Source organism: Chiloscyllium plagiosum, unplaced genomic scaffold (genome assembly GCF_037043375.1).
Source record: "Chiloscyllium plagiosum isolate Xiang-an unplaced genomic scaffold, Cpla_swu_hap1 HiC_scaffold_3, whole genome shotgun sequence".
Lineage (NCBI taxonomy): Eukaryota > Metazoa > Chordata > Chondrichthyes > Orectolobiformes > Hemiscylliidae > Chiloscyllium > Chiloscyllium plagiosum.
The window spans coordinates 85,973,289-85,994,637 of NW_028270141.1; the positions used below are offsets into that span (position 1 = coordinate 85,973,289).

The window sequence follows — 21,349 nt, forward strand, 5'->3', positions numbered from 1 at the left end:
AGTGTTAAGGGTTTAGATGGAGAGGAATTTGTTAAGTGTTTACAAGAAAATTTTCTGATTCAGTATGTGGATGGACCTACGAGAGAAGGTGCAAAACTTGACCTACTCTTGGGAAATAAGGTAGGGCAGGTGACTGAGGTGTCAGTGGGGGAGCACTTTGGGGCCAGCGACCATAATTCTATTAGATTTAAAATAGTGATGGAAAAGGATAGACCAGATCTAAAAGTTAAAGTTCTAAATTGGAGCAAGGCCAATTTTGACAGTATTAGGCAAGAACTTTCAAAAGCTGAATGGGTGCAGATGTTTGCAGGTAAAGGGACGGCTGGAAAATGGGAAGCCTTCAGAAATGAGATAACAAGAATCCAGAGAAAATATATTCCTGTTAGGGTGAAATGAAAGGCTGGTAGGTATAGGGAATGCTGGAAGACAAAAGAAATTGAGGATTTGGTTAAGAAAAAGAAAGAGGCACATATCAGGTATAGACAGGATAGATCAAGTGAATCCTTAGAACATCATAAAGGATGTCGGAGTATACTTAAGAGGGAAATCAGGACGGCAAAAAGGGGACATGGGATAGCTTTGCAAATAGAATTAAGGAAAATCCAAAGGGTTTTTATACATTAAAGACAAAAGGATAGCTAGGGAGAGAATGGGGCCCCTCAAAGATCAGCAAGGCAGCCTTTGTCTGGAGCCGCAGAAAATGGGGGGAGATACTAAATGAGTATTTTGCATCAGTATTTACTGTGGAAAAGGATATGGAAGATATAGACTGTAGAGAAATAGATGGTGACATCTTGCAAAATTTCCATATTACAGAGGAGGAAGTGCTGGATGTCTTGAAACGCATAAACATGGATAAATCCCCAGAACCTGATCAAGTGTACCCTAGAAACCTGTTGGAAGCTAGGGAAGTGATTGCTGGGCCTCTTGCTGAGATATTTGTATCATTGATAGCCATAGGTGAGGTGCCGGAAGATTGGAGGTTGGTTAACGTGGTGCCACTCTTTAAGAAGGGTGGTAAGGACAAGCCAGGGAACTATAGACCTGTGAGCCTGACGCGGTGGTGGGCAAGTTGTTGGAGGGAATCCTGAGGGACAGGATGTACATGTATTTGGAAAGGCAAGGACTAATTAGAGATAGTCAACATGGCTTTGTGCATGGAAAATCACAAACTTGATTGAGTTTTTTGAAGAAGTAACAAAGAGAATTGATGAGGGCAGAGTGGTAGATGTGATCTATATGGATTACAGGAAGGCGTTCAACAAGTTTTCTCATGGGAGACCAGTGAGCAAGGTTAGATTTCACGGAACACAGGGAAAACTAGCCATTTGGATACAGAAATGGCTCAAAGGTAGAAGACAGAGGGTGGTTTGGAGGGTTTGTTTTTCAGACTGGAGGCCTGTTACCATTGGAGTGCCACAAGGATCGGTGCTGGGTCCACTACTTTTAGTCATGTATATTAATGATTTGGATGTGAGCATAAGAAGTATAGTTAGTAAGTTTGCAGATGACACCAAAATTGGGCATGTAGTGGACAGCTAAGAGGGTTACCTCAGATTGCAACAGCGTCTTGACCAGATGGGCCAATGGGGGTTTAATTCAGATGGATGAGAGGTGCTGCATTTTGGAAAAGCAAATCTTAGCAGGACTTATACACTTAATGGTAAGGTTCTAGGGAGTGTTGCTGAACAAAGAGACCTTGGAGTGCAGATTCATTGCTCCTTCAAAGTAGAGTGGCAAGTAGATAGGATAGTGAAGAAGACTTTTGGTATGCTTTCCTTTATTGGTCAGAGTATTGAGTATTGGAGTTGGGAGGTCATGTTGCAACTGTACAGGACATTGGTTAGGCCACTGTTGGAATATCACATGCACTTCTGGTTTCCTTCCTAGCAGAAAGATGTTGTGAAACTTGAAAGGTTCAGAAAAGATTTACAAGGATCTTGCCAGGGTTGTAGGATTTGAGGTACAGGGAGAGGTTGAATAGGCTGGGGCTGTTTTCCCTGGAGTGTCAGAGGCCGAGGGGTGACCTTATAGAGGTTTACAAAATTATGAGGGGCATGAATAGGATAAATAGACAAAGTCTTTTCCTTGGGGTGGGGAACTCCTGAACTAGAGGGCATAGGTTTAGGGTGAGAGGTGTAAGATAGAAAAGAGACCTAAGGGGCAACCTTTTCAGGCAGAGGGGCTTAAGTGTATGGAATGAGCTGCCAGAGGAAGTGGTGGAGGCTAGTACAAGTGCAACATTTAAAAGATACCTGGATGGATAGATGAACAGGAAGGGTTTGGAGGGATGTGGGCCGGGTGCTCACAATTGGGATTAGATTGGGTTGGGATATCTGGTCGGCATGGACAAGTTGGATCGAAGGGTCTGTTTCCGTGCTGTACATCTCTATGACTCTATGACTCTAATACTGATTCAAAAACAGTAGATTGAAAAGTATGTCTAAATTATAACCCTTCATTGTTTTTACAAAAAGATATGTTTTATAATTTAAAATATATCACAGCAATACTGAAAACATCAAATGCTAGCTATCACAGCAGGTCAGACAGCATCCATGGAGCGAGAGCAAGGTAACGCTTTGACTATGGATGACTCTTCATCAGAGCTGAAGTGAAGTGTGGAGGGGACAGCACATTACAACCTTCTGGACTTAATATTGAGCTTAACACTTTCAAATTGTATACCAACATCCATTTCTTCCCTTTCCTTTACCTTGCTACATTCTGTTATTATGTCTGCTCTCCCTTCCCCCCATCCCAATGGGTCTGTCCGTACTTTCAAATCTGGCAGGATGTTGTTCTGCCATTAGAGTCATAGTCATAGAGACAGAGAATCATGCAGCACAGAAACAGACCCTTCGGTCCAATCAGTCCATGACGAACATAATCCCAAACTAAACTAGTCCCACCTGCCTGCTCTTGGCCCATATCCTTCCAAACCTTTCCTCTTTATGTATCTATCCAAATGTCTTTTAAACATTGTAATTGTATCTGCATCCACCACTTTCTCAGGACGTTCATTCCATATGTGAACCACTCTCCCTGTCAAAACTTTGCCTCATATCTTTTTAAAATCTCTCTCCTCTCACCTTAAAAATGTCCCCGGTACCCTCCCACCACCACCCCAGTCTTGCAATCCTCCATCCTAGGGAAAAGACAACTACCTTTTACTCTATCTATACACCTCATTATTTTATAAACTTCTTTCAGATTGCCTGTCAACCGCCTAAGCTCCAGTGAACAAAATCCCAGCATATCCAGCCTTTCTTTATAACTCAAACTTCCAAATTTGACAACATTCTGGTAAACCTTTTCTGACCCCTCTCCAGTTTGATAATATCCTTCCTATAACTGGGCGACCAGAACTGGACACAGTATTCCAGAAGAGGCCCTCCCGCATATTTCACTTTGGCTTTGATGAAGAGTCACCTAGACTCAAAACATTAGCTTGCTGTGTCTCCATAGATGTTGTCTGACCCACTGTGACCTCCAGCATCTTTTGTTTTTAGTATAGATTCCAGCATCTGCAGTAATTTGCTCCAATGTCTCAACTGTGTTCACTTCAGATTTGATACCTTTACTACTTAAATATCGGTCTTTCAGGGGGATAGATATATTTCCTTACTAGACTTTCTTCCTTGCAGCATCACTGTCCTTTTTTTGAAGTTGTGCATAGATCTCAGTACACAAACACCAAATGTCACTACGTACTGAGGTTTTACCTACCCCCAATGTTGCGAAGGATGGGACTGGCCTGGTCGCAGTGGACCACTCTAAGTAGTAGGGCCATTCATGTCTCCTGTCCCTCATGGAAAAAATTGCATAGGAAAACATCTTTGACTGCAAGATCATCAGGCACTGGTCAGCATGTGGCATAGTCAAGACCCTGCAGGAAAAGGGAAAGGTGGATTCTGTTGGGTGGGTCCCTGAGTAGACTGTCAAAGCCATTTGGCAGAATGCCTCATCACCAGAATTTTCCAAGAAGCACCAAGACACCGCTTGGCTGCTGGTAAGAAGGGCAATTCCTGTTAGATCTTTCACTCATGTTTGGATTCTCTCTAACACTGCCCTCTGCCCTCCAAGTGGCTGCAGTGGTAAAGAGACAGTTATACTTCTCCTTCTGGAATGGGCTTTTGCAAAGAAGATCTGGAGAGAGATGGAGTGACTCTGTTGATCAATAGCTAACTTTGGAACAGCCTGAAAAAGGAGCATTAAAACAGTATTTCTGCAGGATGTTTCTTAATAAACAGACACTGTGAAAGCAGCTGCTGCATTTTGACATCTCATTCAACAGGACCTTGTTGTATGTATTTCACAAGACCCTTTGTATTGTTTTCATTTCATTACCTTGGATAATGAAATCCTGTTACACAGGCTACCATTACTGCGACCTCTACTTTAACTTCAAGCATCAGACTATGGGAGTCTGCTGTTTTATCTAAAAATCTTCCTCAGTGATTTGATGTTAACTAAGAACCATTGAACTTTCAGCCTTTGAATGTTAATCCTCAGCTGTGAGCAGCCCTAACTGTTCCTAGCAGCTCCATGACGCAGGACACACACTGAGACAAACATCAGCTGCTCGTGGAGGACCACTGATTCAGTGACACATTCTCTTTGGTCTGCTTGAAACATGTTGATCTTCCAGTGTAAAGAGCTGATCTCGACCGAGTGTTGCAGACTGGCACACTTCACAGTCCAGGATGGTGTGCTGAAGGATGCACTAAAGCTGAAGGATGCACTAAAGAGTGGAGAAAGATCACAGCCTAAATCCGTGCCCCCCCCCCTCACTACCTCTAAAGGAATGGAAATAATTTCCTGCATGAGTAGAAAATGTGACTGTTGGGAACTCTGAGAAACATCAAGTCCCAACGGTTTTGTTTTCTCTCTGCAAAGTTTGTACAGAACTGGGGCTTTCTATGTACTTAATTCTTTTTATGAATAAAGTACATCTTTATAATTTTTAAAAATTGACTCCTTTGTAACCAAGCTGGTTTCTTTTGCAAATGCTTAAAGTGTAGGAGGTGAAACCTGACCAGGTGAACCATTTTATAGAACATAGAACAGCACAGCACAGGAACAGGTCATTCGGCCTACGATGTTGTGCCGAACATGATGTCAAATTAAACTAATCCTTTCTTCCTGTCTCTGGTCCATATCTTTCCACTCCTTGCATATCCATGTGCTTATCTGATAGTCCCTTAAACGCCCCTACCGTATCTGCTTCCACCACCACCCCAGCAGCACCTTCCAGACTCATACACTCGCTGTGTAAAAAACTTGCCCCTCACATCTCCTTTGAACTTTCCACCTCGTACATTTCAATTCTAAGAAAAAGATTCTGAACCATCAACCCTATTTCATGAGAATTCAGTTATATTCAATCTTGCTTGAACTTCTTAAATACTGGTGTTACTAGGTGGATTACCTAGAATAGAAACTTCTTATTGCCATGTAAAAGTTATCTCCCCTTCCCTTTACCAATGGGAGCTATGATCCACTAAGTTGAGATCAAAATGAATGTAGGTGGACAACCAACAATAAGTCAATTGCTTTCTCTGTGTGGTATTGACCCACGTCCACTTCACTCTTAAACATAAATAGGCCATTAACAAAATAAACATTTCCCCCAGACTTCTTAGTATAGATTCTGTTGGAAACTATCACTTTTTATGTAAGCATTGTGAAGATTGTATTCATTAAGATGAAATAACCTTCATGTAATTTGTACAAGTGGAGGATTGTGAAAAATGGAAACATGTGGAGAGACGATATTGTATTGGTAGAAGGAAAAATCTGTGCATATATTTATGAAATACCTGGTAATAACAGCAAGATAGATGTGCCTGATCAAGGTTTATGTTGCTATAACTCCTGGCAAGAAACTGAAAGCCGATTCTTCTTCAAAATTTAACAAAATTGAAACACTGACGACACAATCTCTACCACATAAGTATGAGTCATCTGATTTATTTAAATGTCCAGAAAAAAATAAACATACAGTATATCAGGACAACAATTAGAAGTTAACTGATGCTATTATATGTAACTTTTTTTTCAATATCTTGCAATATTTGTTCACATGCCACATCTTATTCCCTGTTAGCTACCTGAGCAACGTTTTGATTTAGTGCCATAAATGATGAGTGACATATAAATGCAAGCATAAAATATATGAATTATTATGCAATAACTGATTTACTAATCTTTCAAATCATTCCTGCAAATTATTTTTAAAAATTACATTTAAATAGAGCCCTTTATGAGAAAAAAACATCATCCTCCTCACCCCCAACATTTTGAATCAGTGAAGTACTTTTGAAGTGTAATCTCTGTTGTAGTGTATGAAACAAGGAAGCATTTTGTGCATGGCAAGCCCCAGTAAGCAGCAGTGCAAAAACAAACAGATTATCTCTTATAGTGATGTTAGTGGCAGCCTAAGTATTGACCAGAACGTCTATGGTCCTCTTTAAATGCTGCCGTAGGAGCTTATACTTTGAAACTGAAAGTGAAGCATCAGTTAAACTTTTTACCCAAATGATAGAGCCACTGTCAGCACATCACACCCCTTACTGTTATACTGAAGTGTCGTCCTCAGTTTTGTATTCAAGTTTCTGGAATGGAACTTGAAATACCTGGTAATGACAGCAAGGTATCAGATGTGCCTGATCGTGGTTTATGGTGTTATAAATCCTGGCATGAATCTGAAAGCCGATTAACCTTCAAAACTTAATTAAATTGAAACACTGACAGCACAATCTCCATAACATAACCATGAACCATCTGACAGACGGGGAAAATATTATCACAGAGCGGCATCGAAGACCCAAACTGTGAGTGGTTGAAATTACTCAGCATTTTGGATACAAAGTCCCCTTCCTCAGCATTTATTCAAACATTTCAAGTTTTGATAAAACTTGTTTTTTGTTCGTTTCCACTGTCAGTTTATTGATCAGATCATTGTTGCTGGGCCTTTTCTTGAATACATATGCTTGATTTTGTTTGTATTCATGTTATTTTAATTTGTGCTATGTGGGTGGTTCATGTTACTATTTTAGCGTTGATTTCCTGGTTGGGATTGCCAGTTCAGTTTCTGACCAGACAATTCAAGTTCAGAAATAGGTGACAGTTTCTCACTGCTGGTATAAGGAGAAGCATTTTCTGTGTTTAGGTCATTATCAGCATTTCAGTACAATTAAAAGATGACATAATGCAGGGAAATGAATTGAGTAGGAGCATGGAACCTAATGGGAAAACTCCTTGCTCATGATAAATATGTTTACTTCCTCCCTCTTTTTAAATGACAATTTCAAGTGGAGGCTGGGAAGAAATGGCTGGTTTCCTTGAATAGCTTGAGTGGTGCTTAGAGCATCTCTTCTTCAAAGTCCTAATCATCAATCTATCTTGGGCCTTATTTCAGTTTTGCGTCATCTCTCATGTGTGAGGACAAGGGAAAGATTGTAAAAGCCAGTCATTGGAACTAGATCAGAGGAAGGTAAAAAGGAAAGACCTGATCTCTGCAAAAGAATTTTAAAGGAGACATATTTGTGAACAATATTTCAAAGATGGTCACCTTAGAGTTAACCCTCAACCTTGCCTTGTAATAATAGGATGGGAACAGAACAAACGTGTAAAGATGTAGATTTTAGGAAGAGAGTTTTGCTTTATGGAAGTTAGCAGCTGCTCTGCGAGTTTAATTTGGACATGGTGTGTGTTCAATCTATGTAGGAAAAGCAGAGGATGTGCAGGGTTAGTAGACTGGGGGCTGGGTTAGGTGAGAGTGAGTGAGGGAAGATGTTGCATGCAAAAGAGAGAGAGTTGTAACATGAGCCCTGTTGGGACGTGGGTGCAGCAGCAAGGATAGTGAATGTGAAGTAACAGAGGGAAAACAGAGGCACTTAACCCTGACAGAGTGGAGTAGGTCATTGACCTTATTGTTATACTGCTGGGCATCTTGCTGGATGGTTGAAACCAGACTGATCCTGTTGGTAATGTCGGTCCACTCTGGATCAGACAGGATCTGGTGTTGTGGCCTCCTCTGGTGGTCACTTCTCTGGATCACCCTATCCAGCAGGATGTTGAGGACCCTTTCAGCAAATAGCAGCGATAATTCCTCTCATCTGCCATGCCCTCTGGAAGGGGATACAGTCATCAGGGAAGCCTCAAAATGCCAGCCCCTACCTTGTTGAGCAATGGCAATATAAAGATTGCACAAGATTGTTAGTGTAATCCAGAATATCCAGCAAGTGGCGATCAGTAGAATACAGCGAGTATCAGATAATTGGGGTAGTTAATGAGGAAAGTTTGTGACAATATTGTAAGAAAATCTGTTTGGCCTCACGAGACAGGAATTTTATTAACTCAATGAAAATGACACTTAGACAAAATTTGGTAAAAATTCAGCCTATTATTAATACCATCTCTTCGAATGGGGTTACAAGAAAAGTTATTAGAAAAACAGGAACTGAATTCCCAAAACACATTAGGACCTGATCATCAAGAATTAATAGCAGCAAGTGAAGGGATTAGAACTGATGGGATGTAAATAGGTCAGGTAGATGAATTCAATGTAGTATGTGCACTTCGGAAATATTTATACAAAAGGAAGGCTTTCACAGAAGAGGAAGTTTAGAAAAATGAATGAGACAAAAAAATCCGGAACACAAGGCTAGATCAACAATGACTGGAAACAGGGTGACTAATATCACAGGTTAAGTGTTTATGGTTAAGGTTCAGATAAATAAAATAATTGAATCATAGAGGTTTACAGTACCAAGGGAGTCAATCAACCCATCATGTCTGTACCAGCTCCCAAAAGAGCTGCCCAGCTCACCTGATTCTCCAGCCCATCCCCTGTAGATCTCCAAATTCATTACTTTTAAATATATATTCATTTCCACGTACAACAATCTACCAGTTTGCTTTTCTATAAAAGTAATAGGGTTTTTATTTAACAATGTCAAAAAAATTAATAGGTACACATCACAGGCCAATCTAGATATTGAGGTCTAGTTATTTGCCATCCCAGATGAACTTCAAAGGGAAGTCTTTCATTCTTTCTTCAAATAGCTTGTCAAACATCTCTGACTGGGCCACAGTAAAATGAGTTTTCCAATCTCCAATTATCCCTGAAAAAAAAGATGAGATGATTCAACTTTTGGAATTATGAAATGAAATCAGAATGAAATAAATAATATGGACAATTCCATAAAAATAAGAAAGAAACCTAAATTTGTGAAGAGTGGAATTTTGGTTGTGTTCTGTGAATGTTGGTGTAAAAACCATCAGAGTCTGCAGCACAAAAATGCATAAATTGGAAACTCACTCGCCTTTGGAAGATATCATTTTAGCACCATTCATAATCATTGGCATTTTACACAACTTTTATTGTGTCCATTCTGCAAGATACACTTTTCCTCTGACGGAGGTTGTAAATATCATCTGGCTTCAGGATCAAGGTCTTTCTCTGCAATTTATATGTTCTGGGTCAATCATAGATACTACACTGCACCCCTGTGTAAAGGCTTGACCAAAAGGCATAGACTCAATGTCACTCCCCACAGAGTGTGGACACCATGAACTGTAGTTTCTTAATGGCCAATAATGCAAAATGTTTCTGTGACTGGATATCATCTGAATGTTAAGTGGATCCAGAATGTCTACAAGACTTACTCTCTTATTGTGCTGACTTCAATGCTCCCAAATTTGGCCATAGGTGACAGCATTAAGAACTTTTCTTTTCCTTCACAACCCCACACAAATTAGGCAAGGAAACAAAGGAGGGCAAAATATTCACCACCAAATCTCAGCTACATACAACTTAAGAATAACAGTGGCAAGACACGGTACAGACTCTTGGCTAAATGATACCATAGGGAATATGAGAATAGTGCTGATTCTGGGACTGGTTAGTTGACTGGATATGGTGAGGTGAGAGGTTGGGGTGGGAGAAGTGGTTGGGCGGGTGGGTGTTGGCAGGAAGGAACTTTAACAGAGGCCTCTTATCTTTGGGACCAGAGACTTAGCCAAATGAGACTTAGCCCAAATCCTTCAGGACAAGCTGATCCAAACATTCCACTCTTAGGCACATCTTTGAGTCTAAAGGTGCAGTGTGTTCCTGTTACAAAGTTAGTCCATTTCTCTTCTCAACAGAGGCAGGCTCTCCAATTGCAATGCAAAGAGAAATTTCATTTTTTTTTAAAAAATGGACGGAATGAAAAGTGAATGAAAAGAGAAAAGGAACAAATCAGAAGTTGCTTGAAAAGTTCAGCAGGTCTGGCAGGATTTGTGGAAAGGAATCAGGTTTAACGTTTCGGGTCAAGTGACCCTTTGTCAGAATTTTGCTTCTGGTTTACAGCATCTACAGTTCTTTCAGTTTATTTTTATGAGAAAGAAGGATTGTGTGGACTGATTATTGGGTCAAAAGGCCTTGAAAGAATCTTTTAAAAGCAAAATAGCATATGGGCTGTGTTACATCAGAGAAGCTTTTTTACTCAATAATCAGTCCACACAATCCTTCTTTATCATGGTTGTGTTAAAGGTGAATGTGAATACTGCATGCATGCAGCATTACCTCAAAAATGAAAAGCAAGATTTCCTACCATGTAATTAGCAATTCAGTGCATTGTGCAATTTGGGCCCTAACTTCCAATCTCATACTGGGGGTGTTCCCTCGGGAAATTGGTTAGTGTAATTTCAATAGTTCTCAAATATTGCTCACTATTAGAGTTATGTATTCAGTGAGTGTCCAAGTGATTATTAGAGAAGATACAGATCAAGAAATGAATTTGGATAGATTCAGGTACAAAATACCTCCCACTCTATTTGATTTGGAGATGCCGGTATTGGACTGGGGTGTACAAAGTTAGAAATCACACAACACCAGGTTACAGTCCAACAGGTTTAATTGGAAGCACTAGCTTTCGGAACGCTGCTCCTTCTCCACAACCACCTGATGACAGAGGGGCACTCTGAAAGCTAGTGCTTCTAGTTAAACCTGTTGGACTATAACCTGGTGTTGTGTGATTTTTAACAGTCTATTTGATTTATGCAAAATATAAGGTCTACTTCTTGATACAATGAAATCAACAACAGCAGGACATTTCCAACCCTTTAGTTTCTTGTCAAAAGAATAATGTCTCCATCCCCTTGAGTATTCCAGTGAAAATTGAACCCTTTCTGAAGAAGGATCACTGAATCTAAGATTTCTCTCCACAAATGCTGCCAGACTCACTGAGTCCCTCCAGCAATATCTGCTTTTGTTCTGGATATCCAGCAACTGTAGTTTTTGTTATATTTCCAAATTTTTACCTTTTCTAAGAAATGCTCCATTTTCACTTTTACTTTCAACATTTTCGTAGTTCGCCATCGGATTCACTTTCATAATTTCAAAAGTACAGTGTTTCACAATGGTGTCAAGTTTTTCATTGTCCAACTCTTTCCCAAGAAATTTGCATATTTTTTGCACCGATGTCCTTAGATCCTATAACATGCAAATATAGTCAATATATTATTAATTGTTGGCAGCTCAGGGATAGTAACAGACTCCATGATGTTAGCAAATTGTATATGCACAGCTTTGATGGAGTCAGCTTTCTTCTTAACTTCAAAACATGGTAAGAGTAATTCAGGCCAAAGCTTCAACCACTTCTACAATACTTTTGAAGCTCCAAAATCCTGTGCATACTTAACCCAGACAAAGTGCAGTGAGTCCAAGAGGAACAAGTAGACCCAGTAGGTAAAGTTCAATTTGCCTCCACAGAGCAGGGATCAGTATTGGGTTCAATTTTTGAAAAAAACCAACAATAACAAAAAATCACATTGATCGGGAAACATTTTCACTCACTATACCAAAGTAAGTAGCCAGTTCTTAGGGCTAAAACGATCACAGTGTCTGGGGAGAAAGTTAGAATAGGGTACTGAGTTTGATGGTCAGCATGATAGTATTGATTGACAGGGGTAGGCTCAGAGGGCTGAGTGTGACTTTTCTGCATCCAAGCATATTTCATTCCCATAGTCATTTGCTTTCATAAAGTGGTCCAGTTAGAGAGAGATTTACAATAAGGAATCAGTCATGCTAAGAGAATGTTGTAGCTGCATGTACCAACTTTAAGAAGTTCAATTTTCTGGCTAGTAAAGTGAAGACTGCCAGGAAACGGAGGTCACAAACAAAACCCAAAATCGGTACTTCTTGCTTCACCTGAGAAGCTTAGCTCTTGCAGGTTGGTCAATAAAAAAAAAATCAGTTATTACCAGTTTCATTTCCTCATAGCACATAAATAGGATGTTGAATTCATTCCTGTGGGCATACCAATTCTGGATGTGATCGAACCAACTGCCATAGATCACTATTAAAGAAAGAATTTGCATATTAAATGGGAAACAAAATTGATAGTTTTTGTAATTAGTAAATATCAGACCTAAATTTCCTTTTGGACATCTGTCAGATGTTGTTTATTCACAGGTGCCTTCCCTTCTATGGGTGCTATGCACCACCAGTCCTGGGTTGGTTGCACAGAGGGCAGCAACTCGAGATCCTTTGAGTTTGAATGTTACCTTGACAGGGATGGGGCAAATCAAAGAAATGTTTGCAGACTTGCAGCCCAGGTGTTCTTCCCTACAGACCACGGAGATTTCCCCACATTTAACAATATGGCCACCAGAAAAAAAACTATACATAGAGACTTTTAAAATGCTCTTCCTAGCTTTAATACCCTTCCATGGTCTTGCCCTTCCTCATGATTTGTTGATGGAACTGAGAATTTACTGAAAATTGATAACAAAATGAAGAGAAGTAATGCCATTGATTAAAATACACAATGAAATGAATGCTAATTATTTACCTTTTCCTTCTATGAACATTTCCAGAAATTCACCAAAACCTGACGGTGTTTTTAAGAGGGTGATGTAATTTTGGAAGTGATACAAAGACACAACCACGTCCTTTGGGTTCCGATAAATGTAAATAACCTACGTATAAAATATCAGAGCAGTTGAATGTGAAATCATAAAAAAGCACCTTTGTTTTCTATTCGTAAAAGTTGATTGAACGTAAGTTTACATTTTACTTTACAGCTTCATTATATTGGAAACCATATAATGAAATGGTAAAGTTGTCAAAAAATGGACTTCATATTAATGTGTTGTTTTTCACAGTTTTGTGGCCTGTTAGTTAGAATTGGCAATTACCTTGCATTGATAGTTTAGTTTAAACAAACTATATTTTCAATTTTCTAAGTAATTTGTCCTCACTGGTCCTAGATCCTTTAAGTTTATTTAAAGCAGCAATCCTTCAAATCTCTGTGGCCTTCATCTATTCCCCTGTTGTGAGCTTTTCTAATTATATGCACCAACTGACAAACGTCATGCCTATCACTTCATGCTACGTTTTGCTACAGTCTGTTAGAAACAGCGCCTTCATGAAGCATCCTCTGTAAATCTCTTCCTCTTACTTACCTTTCTTCCACTTTCGGAATCATCCTTTAAGTATTTGCCCATGTTTTCAAACAACTTCTCCCCTGCTCTAGTTTGTTTCTTCTCTCATGTGACAAATGCTAGGAAATGAAAATTATGATTGCCTGGGATTTTGTCAAAGCATTCAAAGTGTCAATGGTTAATGCAATCTTCCATGCTATCATTTCTGATATGTCTTCTCCTCAACTAAAGCACTTGCCCCACCACTTCAGCTCTACTTGAGGCAATTCTGCTCAGCCTTCCCTCTCCCAGCTCATTGATAAGGGTATCCCTTGCCTACAGCCTACATTCCATCAGTTGCCACATTTAATGGATAATCTTCTGCCATTTCCTGCATGATGTCAGCAATCAAAAATTCCTCCACACTCCCAGCATTCTGTAGGAAATATTGTGGTATATTTCTCACTCCACAATCACCTCCTCCCTTTCCCTGTGTTTTCACTTTCTCTCATTGGCCAAGCCCTATTTCCACTTGTTTCAATTTAGCATGCTGATTCAATACTCACTACACGGCTGCCTCTACATTGAAGAGATTTTAAAAAATAGACACAGTAACTGCTTTGTGGAACACAGTTGATCAGTTCACAAACATGACCTGTGCTTACAGTAGTCTGTCTCTGACCCTGCTGTCCTTGGTGTGCTGCAGTGTAAATATAGAATGACACCTCAACCGTTGACTCTGCACTGTACAAAACTCAGAATTCCAAAGTTTTAGTTTCATTGGAGCGGATTTGAATTAGCCCTTGCTTTACAACAGGAAAAGGGAACCAGCTGTTTGTGGAGTTTCAGACAAGTGGTTAATGTTTTCTCCAGTCTTTAGTTTGAACATAGCATTTCAAATTTGTGGGTTAAGTTGATAAAATATATAAAAGGAGAAAGTGAGGACTGCAGATGCTGGAGATCAGAGCTGAAAATGTGTTGCTGGAAAAGCGCAGCAGGTCAGGCGGCATCCAAGGAGCAGGAGAATCGACGTTTCGGGCATGAGCCCTTCTTCAGGAGTGAGGAAAGTGTGCCAAGCAGGTTAAGATAAAAGGTAGGGAGGAGGGACTTGGGAGAGGGGCGTTGGAAATGCGATAGGTGGAAGAAGGTTAAAGTGAGGGTGATAGGCCGGAGTGGGGGTGGGGGCGAAGAGATCAGGAAGAAGATTGCAGATTAGGAAGGTGGTGCTGAGTTCGAGGGTTGGGACTAAGACAAGGTGAGGGGAGGGGAAATGAGGAAACTGGAGAAATATGAGTTCATCCCTTGTGGTTGGAGGGTTCCTAGGCGGAAGATGAGGTGCTCTTCCTCCAGCTGTCGTATTGCTATAGTCTGGCGATGGAGGAGTCCAAGGACCTGGTGGAGTGGGACGGGGAGTTGTGTTGAGCCACGGAGTGGTTGGGTTGGTTGGTCCGGGTGTCCCAGAGGTGTTCTCTGAAACGTTCCACAAGTAGGCGGCCTGTCTCCCCAATATAGAGGAGGCCACATCGGGTGCAGCGGATGCAGTAAATGGTGTGTGTGGAGGTGCAGGTGAATTTGTGGCGGATATGGAAGGATCCCTTGGGGCGTTGGAGGGAAGTAAGGGGGGAGGTATGGGCGCAAGTTTTACATTTCTTGCGGTTGCAGGGGAAGATGCCGGGAGTGGAGGTTGGGTTGGTGGGGGGTGTGGACCTGACGAGGGAGTCACAGAGGGAGTGGTCTTTTCGGAACGCTGATAGGGGAGGGGAGGGAAATATCTCCCTGGTGGTGGGGTCCGTTTGGAGGTGGCGGTAATGACGACGGATGATATGATGTATATGGAGGTTGGTGGGGTGTTAGGGGAGGACCAGTGGGGTTCTGTCCTGGTGGCGATTGGAAGGGCGAGGCTCAAGGGCGGAGGAGCGGGAAGTGGAGGAGATGCGGTGGAGAGCATCGTCGACCACGTCTGGGGGGAAATTGCGGTCTTTGAAGAAAGAGGCCATCTGGGTTGTTCGGTATTGGAACTGGTCCTCCTGGGAGCAGATGCGGCAGAGACGAAGGAATTGGGAATATGGGATGGCGTTTTTACAGGGGGCAGGGTGGGACGGTAGTCTAGGTAGCTGTGGGAGTCGGTCGGTTTATAGTAAATGTCTGTGTTGATTCGGTCACCTGAGATAGAAATGGAAAGGTCTAGGAGGGGGAGGGAGGAGTCTGAGACGGTCCAGGTAAATTTGAGGTCGGGGTGGAAGGTGTTAGTAAAGTGGATGAACTGTTCAACCTCCTCGTGGGAGCACGAAGCAGCGCCGATACAGTCATCGATGTATCGGAGGAAAAGGTGGGGCGTTGTGCCAGTGTAGCTGCAAAAGATGGACTGTTCCACATATCCTACGAAGAGGCAGGCATAGCTGGGGCCCATGTGGGTGCCCATGGCTACTCCTTTGGTTTGGAGGAAGTGGGAGGATTGGAAAGAGAAGTTGTTCAGAGTGAGGATCAGAGTGAGAATATATAAAAGCAAGCTTAATTGTGTCGTTCACCTATTTTTTATTTATTTTAAATAGTGGGAGGATGGGTGGTGTGACAAAGCTGCAGCTTGTGGAAGCTTCGGGATAACCCTGTGATTAAGGGCCAATGCGTCTGCAGTAAGTGTTCAATCTTTGGGCAGCTTTGGCTTAGAGTTTACGAGTTGGGGAGGTGAATGACAGACACTGATGAAGCAGGGAGGAAGAAATTCTACCAGGATTCTTTGTACCCAGGATGCCATCCCACTACTTAATACTGGGGGTCTCCTGATTTGGCCTTTGGTCAGCGACAGGAGGATGTAACTGGATAGTGAGTACAGCATGTAAGGAGAACCAGAGGGTGGGAATGCAGAAATGGTGGCCTCTGTGATTTTCCAATAGGATTTAGCTTCCCCCAGCTTGTTTGGATAAGATCAAGGGCTGTAGGGTGGAGTAAACTGACCATAGCCCTGTGGTACAAGATGACACTCAACTGAGAGAGAACACCAAAGCAAATAGTAGTAATAGGGGACAGTATAGTGAGTGGGATTGATACTACTCTCTGCAGCAGAGGGTAAGAGCCCAGATGGCTGGGCTTTCTGCCAGTGAGAGGGTTTTGTAACTGCTACAGGGAAATTGTAATGTTGGCATGGTGTACATCAGAACTGTGCCAGGACTAGTGGCCTTGTGAAATGCATAACTAGGAGACAGAAGGTTTTAAATCCAACGTGGGGGAATTTGTAATATGGGAAATACAGGTCAGAGATTGACAGAAAGGGTCAGTGTGGAAAAGAATACTAGGAACACAAAAACAATCAGGACTAGATGTTACAACGATAAGAAAAAGATAAAATAAATTAATTTATGGCACACGTTGAAGTAAATTTATATAAATTTTCAGGCAATTACAGAAACATGACTTTAGGATGACAGGGATTGGGTCCTTAGTATTCAGGGGTACAGGACATTTATGAACAACAGGAAGCAAGGCAACAGGTGAAAGGGCAGTACTGTTAATCAAGGATGGAATTTTTATAACAGTTACAGATGACTTTGATTCAGGAGATTAGGATGTAGAATTGGTTTGCCTTGAACTGAGGAACAGTAGGGGAAATAAATCACTAGTGAGAGTGATCTAAATGTACATTTCAGAATAGACAGAATAAAATTATTTCTGCTCTGAAAGAAAATTCTAAAAGGGAGAATCAACCATCTGCAGTTTGATAAAGTACCTAATTTAAGGAAAACAACTATAACTGCACAAAGGTGAACAGCAGGTCAGATGATTTATCCATATAAAACAAACAGCAGACAACTAACAGATTAAACATGAGGAAGAAATTAAAGGATAAAAGGAAGCTAGCAAGGAAGGTAAAAATGGAACGCAAATAGAAAATGATATACAGGTATTTAAGAAAAACACAAGAAGAGAATGTGGATCCTCTAGAGATAAAATGGGGAATTAGTAGAGAATCATAGGAAAGAGGCCATTTGGCCTGTTGAGTTCACACCGACTCTTCAAACTCTCCCACCTAGTCCCCATCTTATCCCTGCATTTACCATGACTAAACCATTTAACCTGCACTTCTTTGGATTGTGGGAGGAAACTGGAGCACACAGCTGAAGTCTACGCAAGCACAAAGAAAATATACAAACTCTGCAAACCCAAGCTGAAATTGAACGGGGGGCCATAGTGCTAAAGGGCAGCAGTGCTAACCACCGAGCCACCATGCCACCCTAACAATAAAGAAATGGCAAATGAAATGGATAAATATGGTGCTAGTGTTTTCACTATAAAGGATACAAGAAAATACTAATAGCTGTACACATGGACGTGGAACGGAGAGAGTAATTTAGTGAAATTACAGTTATTAGGGAAGTGTTATTGAACAAACGGACAAAACTATAAGCTGACAAGATTTTGGGTCCTGATGGATTTCATCCGAGGGTCTTAAGAGATTGCTATTGAGCTAGTAGATGCATTGGGTGTCAATTTTCTAAAATTTCCTTGATTCAGGAAAGGCTCATTAGACTGGAAGATAGAAAATGTAACCCTTTTATTTAAAAAGAGAAGAGGAGGCAATAAACAGGAAACTTTAAGCTTGATGTCGATCATGGAGAAAATGTTACAATGGATCATTAACGTGATTTTAACTGTACACTTAAAAAAAACTCAAATTGGGTAGAGTCAGCAAGGATTTGTCAAAGGGAAATAAGTTTCAAGAAACTTATTAGAGTTCTTTGAAGGAGTGATATACATTGGAGAGAAAGGGAAATTTTCTAGCTGCACTGTACTAGATTTCCGGAAGGCTGCTGCAAAAGGTATTATTGAAAATAAATGCTCATGGTCTATTACCATGGATAGAAGATTGGCTGGCTGAGAGAAAGCCATGTGCAAAATTGGGTCTTTAATCAACATTTTACAACTTTGAATCAAGTCACTGATGTGGGGCATTGCAGACAAGATGATAGAAGGTACGTCATGATGAAGAGGAGGTTGTAGACAGATACAGATAAGTTGATTGAGAGGGCAATAATCTGGCCAAGGGCAATGTGGGTAAATGTGAAATTGTTAGCTTATACAGGAAGAATGAAAAATGCAAGTATTAATTGAAAGGAGAAAAATTGCAGAATTCTAGAGTGCAGAGGTACTTAGACATCCTAGCGAATGAGTCAAAGTTGGTAGTATGTAGTATTGGTGCTATCCTTTATTACAAGAGATATTACAGAAAGTAAAGATGGTATACTTCATTTTAACATTGGTGGAAGTTTTGATCTCTTCTATTTTAAGAAAAGCTGTGAATGTATTGCAGACTTCTGAGTTGGTTTACTAGGTGGATGCCTGAATGAGTGCGTTGTCCTCGGAAGAAAGGTTGGGCTTATTATCATTGGAGTTTAGAAGGGAGAGGGAGAGCCTGGGTGGATCAGGTGATATAGCATAGACCTTTAATCCAAGGGTCCATGGCTCCAGTCCATGGTATTGGTTTGACCGCAGTTTGTTCTACTCACTTAAAACAGCAATGAAACAGAGAAATCACCTCTGCAAAAGGTGTTTCAGGAGTTGTTTATCAAATTGTAAACAGGATCTAGAAGACAGATGAGTAACTTGATTGAAGTATACCAGATTCTAATTTGGTCTTGACAAATGAACTTGAAAAGGATATTCCCTCATGTGAGTGGAGATAAGACCATTAAGTGATTGAGGGAAATGTTTTCCAGAGGGCTGTGTAGTCTGGAACTTTTTAATTCAGAAAGCAATGGATGTAATGTTGATAAATACTTGTAAGACAGAATGTATTCTTGTTAGACCAGGGATAATTTGGAGAAGGAGGAGGGGATGGATTGGAAGAAAGTTTCTGGGTAATCCAAGATGGAGGATGGGAAAAATTTCTGGCTGTAACAGCTGCTCCTTTTTTGAGGTACTTTAGGTGTTGGAGGTGATTTCCTCGAATTCCAGGAGCAGCAATTACTGTTTTATGTGCTGCTGTATTGTTTTGAAACTTTGGAAAAAAACAACAGCAGTTTTAAAAGGGAGAAGGACAGACAAAGAAAGCACATGGTGAAGTCATTGCAGAAGAGAGAGAGAGAGAGAGAGAGGGAGAGAGAACCTGCACAGTTACTGCCTTTGCTGTTTGAATTCATGTATCGCTGGACATCGGAGTGCATCTGGGAAAATTAACAAACAGTGAAATTCACAACTGATCTTGGAGGAACTGTTGGGCAAAGTTCACAGCACAGAATCAGATAAGTAATCGTTGTTTTAAGTGTGGCCTACGGAGAATCTGGAGTAGTGAGTAGAGTGGGTTCTTTCTTGATTATATGTTTTTTAGAGATATGTCTCTTGATTAAACTTAAAATATAAGCCATAACTATTAATTTAATCTGGGGCAGTGTTTGTAGAGGAATAATACAGTGTTATTTTCTGTGTCTGTAGATTGAGAAGGAGCAAAATGGCCTTTAACAGAGTGATATGTACTTCTTGTCAGATGTGGGAGTTTAGGGAGAGTTTAAGGGTTACTGCGGATTATATCTGCCATAAATGCTGTTGGCATAAATGTTGTGAATCTCATCAGATCGAATGGATCGGTTGGAGAGACAGTTAGAAGCAATTAGGAATTTGCAACAGCAACAGTATGTGATGGATGGCAGTGATAGGAAGGAGGGAATGTCTCAGATATAGCCACACAGATGGGTTAACTCCAGGAAAGGTAAAAGAAGGAGGCAGCTAGTGAAGGAGTCTTTTGTGGATATATCCATTTCAAACAAGTATGCTGTTTTGGAAAATGTAGAGGGTGATGGATTCTCAGAAATGAGATAACAAGAATCCAGAGAAAGTATATTCCTGTCAGGGTGAAAGGAAAGGCTGGTAGTATAGGGAATGCTGGGTGACTCAAGAAATTGAGAGTTTGGTTAAGAAAAAGAAGGAAGCATATGTAAGGTATAGATAGGATAGATCGAGTGAATCCTTAGAAGAGTATAAAGGAAGTAGAAGTATACTTAAGAGGGAGATCAGGAGGGCAAAAAGGGGACATGAGATAGCTTTGGCAAATAGAATTAAGGAGAATCCAAAGGGTTTTTACAAATACATTAAAAACAAAAGGATAACTAAGGAGAGAACAGGGCCCCTCAAAGATCAGCAAGGCGGCCTTTGTGTGGAGCCGCAGAAAATAGGGGAGATACTAAATGAGTATTTTGCATCAGTATTTACTGTGGAAAAGGATATGGAAGATATAGACCGTAGGGAAATAGATGGTGACATCTTGCAAAATGTCCATATTACAGAGGAGGAAGTGCTGGATGTCTTGAAATGGGTAAAGGTGGATACATCCCCAGGACCTGGTCAGGTGCACCCTAGAATTCTGTGAGAAGTTAGAGACGTGATTGCTGGGCCTCTTACTGAGATATTTGTATCATCGATAGTCACAGGTGAGGTGCCAGAAGACTGGAAGTTGGCTAACATGATGCCTCTGTTCAAGAAGGGTGGTAAGGACAAGCTAGAGAAGTATAGACCAGTGAGCCTGACCTCGGTGATGAGCAAGTTGTTGGAGGGAATCTTGAGGGACAGGATGTACATGTATTTGGAAAGGCAAGGGCTGATTAGGGATAGTCAGAACTCGCTCAAAGGTAGAAGACAGAGGATGGCAGTGGAGGGTTGTTTTTCAGATTGGAGGCCTGTGACCAGTGGAGTGCCACAAGGATCGGTGCTGGGTCCTCTACTTTTTGTCATTTACATAAATGATTTGGATGTGAGCATAAGAGGTACAGTTAGTAAGTGTGCAGATGACACCAAAATTGGAGGTGTAGTGGACAGCGAAGAGGGTTACTTCAGATTACAACAGGATCTGGACCAGATGGGCCAATGAGTTGAGAAGTGGCAGGTGGAGTTTAATTCAGATAAATGCAAGGTGCTGCATTTTGGGAAAGCAAATCTTAGCAGGACT

At 40.9% G+C, this 21,349-nt stretch overlaps 1 protein-coding gene across 3 annotated transcripts in view; it reads right to left on the reverse strand.

Annotated features, from left to right (window-relative positions):
- Positions 1-5,946: 5,946 nt before the first annotated feature.
- Positions 5,947-21,349, reverse strand: part of LOC122546148 (amine sulfotransferase-like) — a 46,834-nt gene continuing 31,431 nt past the window's right edge. For all 3 annotated transcript variants that reach the window (XM_043684974.2, XM_043684964.2, XM_043684969.2), the window contains exons 4-7: positions 12,846-12,972; positions 12,256-12,350; positions 11,314-11,485; positions 5,947-9,131 (exon numbers count right to left, since the gene is read on the reverse strand). In XM_043684974.2, the coding sequence (XP_043540909.1) occupies positions 9,016-9,131; positions 11,314-11,485; positions 12,256-12,350; positions 12,846-12,972 (510 nt within the window). In that variant the 3' untranslated portion in view covers positions 5,947-9,015. The remainder of the gene's footprint in view (positions 9,132-11,313; positions 11,486-12,255; positions 12,351-12,845; positions 12,973-21,349) is intronic.